The sequence below is a fragment of the Sprattus sprattus genome (genome assembly GCF_963457725.1).
Source record: "Sprattus sprattus genome assembly, chromosome: 14".
In the NCBI taxonomy this organism is placed as follows: domain Eukaryota; kingdom Metazoa; phylum Chordata; class Actinopteri; order Clupeiformes; family Clupeidae; genus Sprattus; species Sprattus sprattus.
In genome coordinates this window covers 32,900,030-32,915,500 of record NC_137912.1, presented here as the reverse complement: position 1 = coordinate 32,915,500, position 15,471 = coordinate 32,900,030, and the positions used below count along the sequence as shown (strand labels likewise).

Genomic DNA, 15,471 nt, shown 5'->3' with positions numbered 1-15,471 from the left:
AATGTGAAAAGTAGACATCAAATTGATAAACAGATAAGAAGATAAACCAACAACATGGACTGAAGTCACGTTCCAGCTATGAGCTCTCATGTGTTACTAAAACACATTATATCAATTCTCTAGACACAAATGGGAAAAATATTTTTCAGAATTTCATATATGTTGCAAAGGCAATGCAAGGCAAGGTAATTGTATTCATTGAATGAACGAAAAGTAGAATTCCTTCGATCAGTTACTAAAAAGCATCTGAGAACTGTTGGGTCTTAAGTCTAGATTTGAAACTGGCTAAGTCGGACTCACACACACACACACACAGACACACACACACACACACACACACACACACAAACACACACACACACACACACACACATGCTGTTGTTGTCAGTGTACTACAGCAGCCACACACAAACCTGAACAGCACACCTGAATCAGGGAGGTCAGCATGAGAGTCTCACAAACAGTGTATTTGTGTGTGATGGCAGTTTGTGTTATTGCGTAATGTTTCTTTGCCCCATGTTTTGCATATGCATAGGGCCAGAGAGGTTGTTCTAAGGCCAAAGGAAGAGACTACCAAATGGAAGACAGCAAAAGCTGTTTTGATGTTGAATGAGGAGGACTCCATCTTGGATTGAAGGCCAATGTGGGTAGTCTGGCCTCCAGCCCATAGTACAGGACCATGTGCACTGTGTGGGGAGCAACAAAATATACTGGATGCAGATCAGAAGGATGTTGTGGATCACCATGGGTTGACCTGTATCTTACATGCTGACCTGTATCTTACCTACTGACCTGCATCTTGCCTACTGACCTGCATCTTACCTGCTGTCTTGTATCTTACCTGCTGACCTGTATCTAACCCACTGACCTGTATCTTACCTACTGACCTGTATCTTACCAACTGACCTGTATCTTACCTACTGACCTGTATCTTACCTATTGACCTGTATCTTGCCTACTGACCTGTATCTTGCCTACTGACCTGCATCTTACCTGCTGACCTGACCGGAAGATACAGGTCAGTAGGCAAGATACAGGTCAGTAGGTAAGATACAGGTCAATAGGTAAGATACAGGTCAGTAGGCAAGATGCAGGTCAGTTGGTAAGATACATGTCAGTAGGTAAGATACAGGTCAGTAGGTAAGATACAGGTCAGTTGGTAAGATACAGGTCAGTAGGTAAGATACAGGTCAGCAGGCTAAATAAAGGTCAGCAGGTAAGATACAGGTCAGTAGGTTAGATACAGGTCAGCAGGTAAGATGCAGGTCAGCAGGTAAGATGCAGGTCAGTAGGCAAGATGCAGGTCAGTAGGTACGTAAGATTGAAAGGGGATGACAGTGGTTCTGCGATGTTCCGTTTTACTCACTTTGACTGGAGGTGCACTTGTCTCTCCACAGATACTGGCAGATATCTGTGGCCTTTGCACTGCTGTAAAATGCTCGTCCAGTCAATGTATTTAGCCAGAAATTAAATGAGTGGATGGCCTACGTGCCTTTCTACCAGTGGTGGACGAAGTAAACCAATTGTGTACTTGAGTAAAAGTACAGTTACATTGCATTGAATATTACTCAAGTAAAAGTAAAAGTATTCACCTCATTTTTTTACTTGAGTAGAAGCACAAAAGTATCTGCCTTCAAAAATACTTGAACAGGTAAACAATGCTTTACATTTGCCTAATCAAACCCAAAATACTCAAAACTATATTATCTTTAAGTAAGACCAAGTGGTTTTGAAGCAACAACACAAAAAGCATTCCTTCAAGTTTCATTATTTTATTTTCCATTAATTTCACTTGTCATAAACAGAGTAGTCATAGGAATAAATTGCGAAGTTCACTTCGCTTGGCCACAATTGGCGTTAACGTTTGGTGAGGGAGGCTGTATTAAACTGGCACTTAGAATCTGGCACTTCTACAGATAATTTGGGTGCTAGCATATTGCTTTGGATAAAAGCACCTGTTAATGTAATGTATTTCAATGTAATATAATCAACCGGGGCATATTTATAACCACTCTGTTAGTAGTAGTCATGTAATCGTGAACTTACATTGGTGTGCTTTTTTAAATTTGATGGCGAGTTCCAGAATTCCGACAGCGTAGTGTTCTTAATGCAGAGGCGACACTTGAAGTAATAGGACTCTTTTTTCTTTTCGATGAATTCAAACAATTCGGCTAAATAAGGCCAGGGGTGTTGGGCACCAACTTCTGTTTCAGTCAGCTCCTCAGCCATTTACCTGACAAATAATATTAATAATCTAGGAGTAAGAACTCTCAATGACCATAAGCATGTACACCACCTTGTGCTTCCAGCTCCAGCGTGACTTTGCAATTCTTCAATCAGGACGACACCTGTTGTTAACTTCATCAGATAATCGCGCGCTGGGCGCTGCCACTGATTGTTTATAGTCGCGATACACTTTGACCTTTTGGTATTTTATTAAAAATAAAAAAGGAACGAGTAAGGAACGAGTGTTTCTGTAAATGTAAAGAAGTGAAAAGTAATAATTTTCGCTTTAAATGTAGTGAAGTAAAAGTATAAAGTCTTACCAAATAAATGTACTTGAGTAAAGTACAGATACATGGAAATGTTACTTAAGTACAGTAACGAATTACATGTACTTCGTTACTGTCCACCACTGCTTTCTAACAACCTACAAGGCAGACATATTGCTCAAACTAGCGAGATAGTTAAAGGTAAAGAACAGAAACACACACACACACACTTCTGTACAGATCCACACCATGGCACCATCTAAAGCAATTTGCAGCAATTCCCACAGCTTGGTGGAGGAGAAACACAATTTTCAAGGGCTGTGTACCAAAAGGCCTCCATAGTTCAGAAAAACAAACTCTGTGACAAGAAGCTTGGAGCACAGCTTCCCAACATGCTGCCTCCTCTCAGTCTAGCTGACAGGTGACCGACCACTCAGCCACAGAAGCCACTCAGCCACAGAAGCCTGTGGGCAGCAATGGAGATAAGGACGAAGGGTTCTTAAAGCCAAGCTTGACAGTTCAGTAAAAGCATCCACCATAGGGACAGGAAGCCAGGCGGTTGTTGGTTTCTAGTTGATGGTGTGGCAGTTAGCATACCTAGCTATATCCTATCTCTTAAACCCTACACCCTCCCAGCAGGTCAGGAGGTAATGATGGCAACAACTGAGGGAATCGAAGGGCCTGAAAAGAGAGGCCATGGTTGCTGTGTCTGTTGGTCAGGTAATTATTTGGTTTGTTTTTGGGGAATGTGTAATTTCCCTGAACTATACAGCCAACGTAGCTGATGTAGCAAGGACGAAAATTTGCTGCTCTCCTCTCCTCATCGCTCTAGTCTAGGAGCACTCTAGTAGTGCTCCAGTTATATACATTTACATACATACATTTAGTCATTTAGCAGATGCTTTTATCCAAAGCGACGTACATAGTTGTCAGACAATTCATGTCCATGTGTTTTGGATGAATGGCTTTAGAGAAGGGATTTTTTTCGGTTGTATAAGTCTAGCTCACCCTCGCTGGTTTCTCCAAGATTGCTACCCTACCTTTAATAGTTCATATAGAACACAATAGAACATTCCAACAAGGAGGACAAAAGCCACCAACCTCCTTCCTTGTCTTTTGGTCTGGGAAAGTTCTCAGGGTCCAGACCATTTTGGCCAGGGCCGCTTCAGGGGTGATGTCATACCCAGACACAACTGCCTTCCTCAGTTCCTGAGACACGGGGAAAGAGAGGGAAGGAAAGTCGTCAGTAGAGGGAGGGGAGACACACCTCACCTGCACTCTGCAGTGGGATCTCTGCAAGACAAAGCCAGGTAATCTGATGTGCCCACGGCTGCTCTTGAAGAGAGAAGAGTGAAGTTGAGGGACAGAGACACTGTACACTCTGCAGTGTGATCTACATTTACATTTGGTCATTTAGAAGACACTTTTATCCAAAGCGACGTACAAGGGTGAGAACAATCAAGCTACAAGGAATAGAGACCTAGTGTAACAATAAATACTATATTACATAAGAATAGAGAAAAAGTGGAGGAATGTAACTGCTGTAAAGCCAGGTAATCGGACGTTCTCACTGATGCTCTTGGAAGATGAGATGGAGAGTGAAGGTGAGGGACAGAGAGAGGAGGGGAGCAGCTAATGAACATGTGCACTGGGAACCTCACCGAGGACACATCATAGATGGGCAGCACAGTGCCCTTGTAGACCTGGGTACAGTTCAGAATGACCACACCCCTCGCATCGGCATCCTTCAGGGCATCGATCAGATGGGGGTCATTCGGTGCATTGCCTGAACCAAAGGTCTCAAGGATGAGACCATCTGCCCCATTCAGAATAGAAGTGACCTGGAACAGAGGAAAGAGTTACAGAGACCTCACCTGGAATACATGTAAGAGCAAGCAAGAGTTAACCTGGTACAAAGGTAACAGTTAATGATAGTTTACCTGTAACACGGGTAAGACTAGTTCTTTTTTAAGTATTTCCTAAAATTTAGCTTAAGATGTTACCTTCTGCAACTTAGTCCTGAGCGGATTTGCAGCCTTTTTTGTTTTGTGTGGCATGATTTTAGCTCTCTTCGGCACCGGAATAAAAACATCCAAATTTCACTCTGGACCGAATTATTTTCTTTTGAATGGAAGCGTACTTATGACTTCTTTTATGTGCTTGAAACCTTCATGGTGAGAGTGAAATGATGGAACTTTTTGACCAAATTAGTGGTTAATTTCCTCGAAACAAGAGGTGGCTCATCTTACCCCCTGGCTCAACATACCCCACTCTCCCCCTACAAGTTCATGCCACTTCATATGCAGAATCCAGGTACACTTACATACTCAGCCTTTATCCCTGGGAAGACCTTCAGCAACCTTACATCAGGGAATCCAGATATGGAGGCTTTGACTCTGAGCTCTTTGGGCTTGCATATGGGCTTGCATTCTCGCACTTCAGGACAGAGAAGTGAGAGATGACATTATTTATAACAGTGTTATTTAGTTATTCCTGAAAATAGGAAAACGATAGCTACACAGTGAATCAATGTTAAATCAATCTAAAACTCACTCGCTCTGCTTTTTTGAATAACGTTACAAATTACACTCAGGGTTAATCTTTATTGTCCGTACACTACCTCACAGTAACGTACCCTTGATCAGAGTCTCCAGCCTGGCCAGGGGTTCAGCGTTGGGGCTGTCGTACACACTGTAGGAGTCACAGTTGTACTTGCACACCCTGTTGCCCTGATACAGCTTGGTGTCATCATAGATCATCACCTGTCCAGGCATTAAGAAACAAAGAGGTCAGGGTAGCAGCATGGAGCAGTTGCCAGAACGGCACTTCATACACATGACATGAAAAGGGAACATGACTGCGCTTAGATCTAGAATTTGAATCAAAGGCAGGACACTGCTCTTTTATTCCAGTAAGACACTGGCCTTTAATCCTGCAGTAAGTTTTTCAGCAGCATGTGAATGGCAAAATGTATACATATGGCAACAAAACTCAAGTGAAGAGTGTCAGAAAACAGGAGGGAGTGATGAGAGAAAAAGGGGAGGGAGACATGGCAGTGATGCGTCTTAGGTAGGAGGTAGAAGGTAAAGTGCTGTTGGAGCGCCCTCTGCTGACCTGTTGCAGAAATTTGTTTGTTGAGTAGCAGCTGGCCATCAGTATAGCTCCGATGAAGTTGTCTTCCGCATTGCTGCGTGGGTGAAATAACGGACTCTGCATGGACAGACCGACAGACAAACAAACAGGATATAGGTGGGCAGAGCAATGATACATAAGGAACACCAGCAACAGCAACATGTAATTACATCCTGTAATATTCTATAGGTGTAAACTATAAACTCAGAAGACCTTAAATGGCCAGCGGGGTCAGTTCCTAGTGGAGATTAACTGAAGACTTGTTATGATATGCACTCGCACTGTGCCTAGTGCTCAGCGCCGTGGGTGATGGTCCTCTGATAGACTGGTGTCCTGTCTAAGGGGTATACTTGTATATCACACTCCTCTAGGGTTAAAATATATATATAACCCTAACCCTAACCCTCCTCATACCACAGCAATAGGGAGACGCTCTGGCTCTGTGGGCCATCCCAGCTCAGGTAGTGCTTGTTCAGACAGTGTTGTACCACAGTGGGTATGGCGGTCTCACCTGGGAGCCTGTCAGGATGACTGGCTTCTTCAGGTCCCACAGGATGAAGGACAGAGCAGAGGATGTGTAGGCCATTGTATCGGTCCCATGGAGGATGACAAAGCCATCATAGTCATCCGCTGCCGCCTGGAGTACAGAGAGAGAGAGAGAGAGATATTTAAGAAGGCAGAAATATACCTCCCGAGTCCCCTCCCGTCCCCCCCCCATTTTTTTTTTATTAAATCACTGGCAGTCAACTGCATAGGCTTATGAACACTTAATTAGACACAATAGGAGGAAGAGTCTGGGTTTACAGTAAACAATATTGCAACGCAGTCGTAAACAAATTATTTTCTCTCTGGAGGGTTAGAGAAGCAAAGCTCGTTTGGTTACCAGAATTCTGTTTCTGAAGGCTTACAGAAGTTAGCATAGTAAACAGAATTCTGTCTCTGAAGGCATACAGAGAAGTAACCATAGTTACCCGAATTATGTCTCCTATTTCAAACCATTTGGAGGGGGTCATATTGGACGAGTCAATGGGCGGATCCAGACTCTCTATGTGGTACAGAACCTTGAAGTCTTTGCTGTAGTCATTCACAGCCTTTTGGCTTGGGGAAGAAAGAGAGCAGCATTTAGACAGAAATCTCGTTAGCATGCATGACAGTTCCACGTGAATGTAGCTACTTTACATTTAAATTACAATATATTAATTATTTATACTTAATTGACATAGTGAACACCATTACTCAGAGCTACTTACAGAATACCCTTTTTCAGAGCTACTAACAGAATACCCTTTTTCAGAGCTACTTACAGAATACCCTTTTTCAGAGCTACTTACAGAATACCCTTTTTCAGAGCTACTAACAGAATACCCTTTTTCAGAGCTACTAACAGTATGCAGTTTTCATCCATCCCTTTAAAAAGATGTATTGACATAAAAATGTGTAGTTGTATTATGTTTAGCTCTTTATCCATCACAGCTGACCAATGTAACCCAGTAGAGTATCGTAACAATGTCTTGGATTGGTACCACCCCCACCATCATGTTGTTGCACTTACTGCAGCAGCAACCAGCCTTCTTGGACTGTGAGCCGTTCTCGAGCCTCCTCCTCAGTCTCGTTGGGTCTCTTCTCATACAGCACCAAATGGCGGAACAGCCAGTCTGTCAGGACCTTCTTGCTCACCGGCTGTAGATATCCTGAAATACATAGACCCTCATCTTCATCACTGACATCACCCTCCTCTTCATCGTCATCACTGGCATACTATGTATTACCCATTCACACCACTACATTCAGATCTTACATATCGAAAACAAATCTAAATCTACCCTGGGGGCTCATTGTGCATGCTGGTTTTCAATATGAATAACTGAGCACTCAGTTATTTAACAAACAAACAATACAAATCCTGAAAAAAACTGATAATAAAAGAATCTTAAGTGAAGTCAAATGAAGCAGTATAAGCAGCTCAATCAATCAACAAGTAATTGTGGGCGTAGCTGCCATTAAACATATTAAAACAAAATGGGGCCCCAGGGCAAGGGTTGCGCAACAGTAAATTAAGTGATGTAAAACAATTTTGCCATGGTTACATGGTGATTGGAATTTTGGCCAAAACCATACGTGGGATGGTTGGATGAAATAGAATGACGTCTATGTGAATGCTTGGAATAACACACCTTTGATAGGGCCACTTTAATGGACCAACAATTCTATTTCAAAATGTACTTCAGAACCACGTGTTGGTTTTGCTGCACATTACAAATCAATATGTGATATCAAAGGTAGCTATCATTCATACGGCTGGAACATCATTGATAATCAATATGTGATATCAAAGGCAGCCATCATTCATACGGCTGCAACATCATTGATAATCAATATGTGATATCAAAGGCAGCCATCATTCATACGGCTGCAACATCATTGATAATCAATATGTGATATCAAAGGCAGCCATCATTCATACGGCTGCAACATCATTGATAATCAATATGTGATATCAAAGGCAGCCATCATTCATACGGCTGCAACATCATTGATAATCAATATGTGATATCAAAGGCAGTCATCGTTCATACGGCTGCAACATCATTGTCGAAATGTCTTGCATAAATCTCCACAGTGGAGGAATTCACTATATAAATTCAGTTAGGGTTAGGGTCAGTGGCGGATCTTCCATTAGGCAAACCTAGGCAAGTGCTTAGGGCCCCAACCAAATCTGTCTTTATTAGGGGCCCCCAAATCTGACCCCCCCCCAGCCATTATTTAAGTAAAGTAAAAAAAAAAACACACACATTTCTAGTAGAAAAAAATAACAAAAATATCAACATAACGCCGAACTAATGCCTAAATAATAATTTTCCAGCACACATGCCCCCCTCCATTGTGCATTGGACTAGTCCAGAATATGATGACGTTACTTCAAACCAAAGCAGAGTGCAACTCGGTGAAAATGACCCTGCACATTGGCCAGAAAAGTTTCCGAGCGTTGTTCAATTGTACAGAAAGGACCAGTGCAATTACGAGGAGATTTCCCCCAGAACAAACAGGGCAGACGCTTTACAAGCACGCACTACTATTTGAACATGAAAAATGGCGAAAAAATCCAGAGGTCCTGGCTTGTGTACAGTAAGACGAAAGACCGCGCTGTTTGTTTCTGTTGTTGGCTGTTTGGCGATTGCAATAAGCAGCGGTTCTGCACTGACGGCACGGACGACTGGAAAAATGTCCTCAGCCTTCCTAAAAGAACACGGCAGAGAATGAAAATCTCCATCTCTCTCTCTCTCTCGTTTGATTTGAGTAATAAACATGTAATTTTGGCAAAGGCTGGAGAAATCTGAAACTGATTTTACTGTGGAGAGTTGAGTGGCAGTGCACTATGGGTTTATTGCGATTCTAAGAGTATTGGGATGGTTATTTGTTTTGTGTACGTGTTTCAAAAATGAGGGCCCCATGTCTATATTTTGCCTAGGGCCCCAAAATGGCTAGATCCGCCCCTGGTTAGGGTTAGGGTTGAATTAATTTCCTCCCCATTTACGGGAAATCACAAAAATATATTTCAGCAACCTACCTTCGTCATTCTCTAACATTGCAATAGTGCCTCCCGTGTAGATCACAAGCACCTTTCTTGTTGTTATCAGTTCCATGACGATTTGTGACATGGTGAATACAGCTGGATGGTCTATTTCTCTCTGTGCAGTGTCTCCTGAAACACTTTTAATCAGTTGACGTGTGTATTATCTGTTTGTAAAATGAAACACGGATACAGGCTATGAATAAATAAGTCCCAAGTTAAATTAGGTTTTGATGGCATCTGAATAGCTGTGTAACTTTAACATATGGTAACTATTCAGCTAGCTGATTGAATGTGCATGTGCATGTTCTACCAGTCTGTTGTTGCCAGTGTCCTTTTTTATGCTGTAGTGTGCTGGGGAGGCAGCATAAAGAAGAGGGATGCAGGGCGATTGGACAGGCTTGTGAGGAAGGCGGGAGCTGTTGTTGACACCAAACTGGACTGCCTCACAACAGTGGCGGAGAGAAGGACCCTGAGTAGGTTGCTGACCATCTTGGACAATGCTCACCACCCACTACACATAACTCTCAACGGACAGAGGAGCATATTCAGTGCAGACCCCGGTCACAGTCATGGTCATCAGACAGGCTAAGTAAGCTTGTCCCCAGTGCCATTCAGCTTTATAACGCCACGCAGTTTTTCCTCCTCTCTCCCCTGTCACTGCCCCTATGCACAATATGTTAAGAGACTGACAGACATTGGATCTCATTCTCAAACACAGTTAAGAACATGTTACAAAGTTCCAGAGACAATTCTGGCTTTCATGAAAGTTTTCTCATCTGGTATTCGTCCTTAACTTTGAACAGACTGTAAGAACACTAAACAGTCATAAATCGCCAGATTGGCCTGCGTCCATGTTCTTAAGGGCTGCATTTGTGAGAAATCGTTGCTGATTGAGTTCACATCAACTCTCTGACATCCTCGGATTTAAATAATTATGATAATAATAAATATGAGAATATTTGTATCATAAACAATTAAGTTTCACATGTATAGTCATGATTCTACGAGGCATTGTGATGTCCTAACATAAAAACACTACACCAACACTGCCAATGGCATGAATAAGAATGGAGAAGACGTTCATTTACATGCAGCGGAATTTCCCCCTTGAGAGCCTTCATTTGCGTTTGAACTTTTGATATTATTTGTCTGTGAGTAGATATTTTGTGTATGTACATTTAATGCTGTTTAGAGAATTTAAAAGTGACATCGAAATTCTGTTTGTAAATGCTCTTGTGGTGCTACCTTTATGCCACATTATTCCACGTGAAATGTATGTGTCTCTTTATTTCTGTCTGTTGCAGATAGTTTTACAAAATCAAACGTCCTGTATGAATAATTGCATGCTGATAACTTCAGTAAACTCAAGCAAAACAAGACTTGTGGATTCACTTGAAATTCATGATCTTAATTCTGCAAAGAAAAGTGTTATCTGTCTAGTCCTGCTAGGTAGATGCGGTAGGAGGACAGCATAGAGAGAGAAAGAGAGCCCCCCCCCCCCCCCAGGAATTACTCTCTGAAATGTCACCGTGTATTGTCCCGTCCCCCCCGTCCCCACAAAGAAATGGGATCTCCATCCAGCTGGCCCTTCTAGGAAAGGAATCATTTGTTTCCTACCTTTTTTTTTTTTCCTATCTTAGTTTTACACCATTTTCATGAAGGAGGTATAGTCTTCCTTGCGTTCTTATTGTGCCTTATTGCCCAACTGTGTTCTGTACTTAGCCTGGCAATAAACTAAATATATTTGAAACAAACTAAATATATGTAACTTTTTATAAAACTGCCATTATGTAATTTGAAAAACAACAATATAGGCTAGATAATAATTGCCTAAAAATAAAGCCAATTTATATAGGACTAAAATCAGGATCAATTCATTCATTAGTAAAACCATTTGCAACTCTAAATCATTGCAGTGGAAATCCCTTCACTGCGACAACCCTACTTATAGTACAGATGCACATTTTCATTAGTATGTTTGCTCCTTGGGGATAAGACCCGCTGTTAAAACGACACCGATATGTCCGCAACAGCAGACAATCGAGACTAGTCGCGAACTCAGATGTTTTGGATTATGTTTAGGTAATAGGTATACGTCTAAATTGCATAACATTTAATCGGTGACGAAATAGAACAATCTGTAAAGTGTAAACTAAATAATGCCGTCACAAACACATGCATGATTTAAATAGAACAATCTTGTGGAAAAAACTTGCAGCACTACAGGCTAGACAAGTAATTAGAAAGGAAGAACCTAGTTACCTTCCCAGAGACAGCTGCGTCCTCCGGCCATCCACCCATCTGAACATTTGCTTTCAAACAGCCATAACACATTCAATAAAGCTGGTAACTTTAATTTCATTTATTGTTGCCTTATTAATAAATACAGACTATGTAGTCCTGCATCGGAGATGAGAACAATCCATAGACTACATCACCAAGAACTGTCTGTATCTATGCAACAAACTCCTGCGATTTGTGGTATCTCCCTTTATAGCCATTACTGGTCTGTCAGAAATGGAACTATAAATCCCACAAAATCATGGAAAAAGAGACCATATGACACAGATCACTGTAGCTACAGATTATATTACTATAAAAAGCTCTTCTGGCTCTCCGTCCATCTTCCTCTCCTTGTGTTCTTGAGTGAAAGTAAACTCAAACAGCTGTTCAATTATGATCCACAGATTGTAATGGTAAAAATACCTATACTAGGGATGTGCATCTCATCACTGAGGAAGATGCGATACACATCTCGATGCACTGCCAACGATCCGATACATTAAAGATACATAAAAGCAGCTACTAATGCGATACGATACGATTCACCCCTATTGCGATGCAGTACGATTCGACACGATGCGATTCGACACGATGCGATTCGACACGATGCGATTCAACAAGGTGCGATACAAAATAATGCAATTTTATATTATTCATAATGATTCATTTATTTGTCATACAACAAATCATTAAAAAGGTATCTGACAAAATATAACATGTATATGTAACGTGTGTAAGTGTTCTCTAAATGTCTTATTTTTTTTATTTTTAACTGTAGGCCTACCAAGCAGTCACAACACAGTTTGCTTCATCCTAAACATGTGGATCAAATGCCTCACGCAATCAATTTAACTTATTTGCCCTATTTTAAGGTTTTTCTTTAGGTTTTGAGTTGATCCACATGATCAGGATGAAGAAAAAAGTATAATGGAGACTAGCTGCTAGATTTCCTTTTCCAATTTAAGGAAGGCACAGGTAAATTCAAGTAACAAATAGAGAGTTTAGCTACGGTATATGGAGTATATTCTTACCTCTTCCTCCATCATCACCTCTGCTATTATCTTTAAAAATACCATGTCCTTGGTGCCGTGGTCTTCAAAGAAAGCCAGGTCTTTGAAACGTGGTTCAAGCGCCAGTGTTGTGTCTGAACGCGTTCATTGAATGAAAGTTCATGAACTCGTTCATAATTTTGGTGAAAGTGAACTGAACGTAGGGTATTACTGTCTGATTAACGATACTGTGAGCGTGTTCATTCTGGTGTCTGAGAACTGCACGTTGTAAGAAATGAATGAGGTTTCTTTGTTTCCGATGCATCAATCTTTATTCCAGTAATGTGCAGTGACGAAGCAGCCTTACTCCGGATTCAGCATGGTAGCACTGAATAACAAGCATTCACAATTCTAGGCATATATACTGTTTTAAGACCACTCCTAGGCCTCTAATGTAAATGAGCTAGGCTTGTAATGCAAACAGGTCTGACAACCTTTTGTTGTGGTATATGATAATCTGGTTTCTCTGTCTGAGATGGTTCTCAATGGCCTCCCCCATTCCCATACTTTGATTAATTGCAGTCACTCACACCTCAGTTTGCTTCCTGACCCCAGGTGTCTGAGCAATACCAGTGTGGGGACTATTCCTTTGTGACCATGATAAGATAACCCTTTTGGATATTCTGCTGGTGGTCACAGCAGCTGCTTGATCATGAATCTTACAGTCCACCCCTTGATGCTATGAAGCCATACATAGCATCAAATCAACTTTCTTTCTCAGAGTCACATCTTTCACAGAGTTGTCCAGTGGCGGGTGATGTCCTGCCTTAGGTTGCCCCCTCTGTGGCCATTAGGGAGTCTTACCCGTCATTGGACTCATCACCCTTGCATACACTGGTCATCTCCCAGCCCCAATAGGTAACTTATCAGGGGGTCATTCTGTAATTTGATACTATAAGATAAATATCTTTTATCGGGTTTGGAGAAGCATTTGAGAACCACCACAGCCAAGGAGACAGTCTAAGATAATTGAGCAAAACACAAAGGCATCTGACATCCTAAACACAAGTAAATATAAATGTAAATGGTCCCAATTGTTATCAAACATCAAAGCATACATCTTCTTTTCATCTTTTCGTGTTTGTTCGTGTGTGTGTGTGTGTGTGTCTGTGTTTTGTGGGTTCGTTCGGGTAAGGATATGCACCCAGTGGTGGATATGCATATTTGTCCTGGGGAAAATCACTTTATCAAATTTCAGAGAAGACGCTCTCTGATTCTCTCATTGTCTTTCTTGTCCATGCACTCTATTGAGTGTGCCTTTCACCTTTCAGCAGATGAAGCTCTGAAAAGTGTCGAGATCTTTGATTGTCCATTGGGTTGCTTTCTTTATTGTCTTCATCAGTTGTGGTCAATTTCATTCCATCAGTCAATCTCTTAGGGTACATCTCTGGGCTTGTGTATGGTCTCAGGTCCTTTGGATTCCTGGTCTGTAGAAACCTGTTGTGTGGTGGCCGTCTGGATTTTTCTTGTTGGTCCCAGTTATGCTTTGTGGTGGCCCTTGTCCACACCTCAAGCCTCTGGTCACCCAAATGGACTCCGGTCCCACAGGTTCCATTTCCACAAGTGGTATCCCTTTACATTGGGTTAGTCATCTGGTGTCTGAAATTTTATATAAAAGAAAAGAAATAATGTTGCCCCCCCCTTTCCCCACAAGAATGTCCACACATTCAACAGGTATCAACAACACAAACATAATCAAAACACCGCATTACAACACAAACTTAATCAAAACACAACATTAAAACAGGATTACAAATATAAACTCCCCCCTTTTTGATACAGCACACATTTTCAAAGTGTGCTACTATCAGCATCATTTGGAATCCCAATGTTTTGGCTACTTGTGTCTGAGTTACAGCCATTCTCTTCAAGCAGTGATTTGTCTGGCCAGGTGTTAATAGGTTCCTCTTGTGGTCTATTGTCTTGATGCAATGTCAGTTGACTCTGTAGACTATGTACTTTGTGAAATAGTTCTTGATAGTTGTCCCTTGTTGTCTGTGAAGAGTTGCAACTTCTGGCTATGTGTCCACTCTTTCCACAAGAAAAACAAACAACATTCCGTTTTTCTGATCTGTTCTGATTTCTGCAGTTCCTTGCTATGTGTCCCTCTTTTCCACATGAATGACAGTCAATGCCTTGATGTCTTCCCACTCTGTCTTGGCAATGTCTTGCAATGTGACCCTGTTCTCCACATGCATAACAAACATAGTGTTCATACCTTCCCCCACTACCAGGGCAGTGTCTTGCAATGTGCCCATCTTCTCCACATGAATAGCATATAACACCCACTGGATTGCTTCTCCTGAAGCCATTACCTCTGTGTTGCCAACTAGACAAACTGGTTTCTGGCCCTGTTTGTCTCCTGTTCTGCTGGGCAAGCTTACATCCTACAACTGTAGCGGGGTGTGTTTTCTTAGAAGTGGCTTGATTGTTGTAAAATTGTGTCATTTTAGCAATAATTTCGTCATAGCCTGAGAGATGAGTCACAAACATTTCTATGGCAGAGCGAGTCTGGGGATCACTCTTGTTGATCAAAGCATATTTATAGCCAATATCCTCAGTCATGATGTCAGGGTTACCACTGTACGTCGTGAAAGCTTCCAGTAACCTATGTGCAAAAGCTGCGGGATGTTCTCCTTTTGTCATTGCCACCTCTGCTAACTTTCCTGGATTGACAGATGCAATCCCCAAAACCTCCAGTAGTGCTTTTTTTCGGTCCTGATTATTTCCCATCCTATTCTTCACTTTATCTGTCAAGGCTCTTGATAATGTAGATGGAAGGCACAGGCTCAACACAACACAAGCATCAAAATCTGTCAATCTGTATATGTCCACGCAGTTCTCCAGACTGGATAGAAATTCTACAGGATCCTGTGTCCCAGGTTCAAATATTCCCACACTCTGTACCACTACTGCTAACTCTGAGGGGCTAAGCCATTTT

The 15,471-nt window shown here is 41.7% G+C and overlaps 1 protein-coding gene across 1 annotated transcript; it reads right to left on the bottom strand.

Moving 5' to 3' along the window:
* Positions 1 to 2,902: 2,902 nt before the first annotated feature.
* Positions 2,903 to 11,488, bottom strand: LOC308375605 (L-asparaginase 1-like; the record flags this gene model as incomplete). Its single annotated transcript, XM_080851768.1, has 11 exons — positions 11,461 to 11,488; positions 9,193 to 9,362; positions 7,177 to 7,315; positions 6,596 to 6,722; positions 6,136 to 6,261; positions 5,607 to 5,702; positions 5,128 to 5,254; positions 4,816 to 4,928; positions 4,154 to 4,333; positions 3,594 to 3,701; positions 2,903 to 2,956 (listed from the first exon to the last, which is right to left on the bottom strand). Exons 2-11 carry the CDS (start codon positions 9,281 to 9,283, stop codon positions 2,903 to 2,905), a joined length of 1,161 nt encoding a protein of 386 aa, XP_080707894.1. The 5' UTR covers positions 9,284 to 9,362; positions 11,461 to 11,488.
* Positions 11,489 to 15,471: the final 3,983 nt, after the last annotated feature.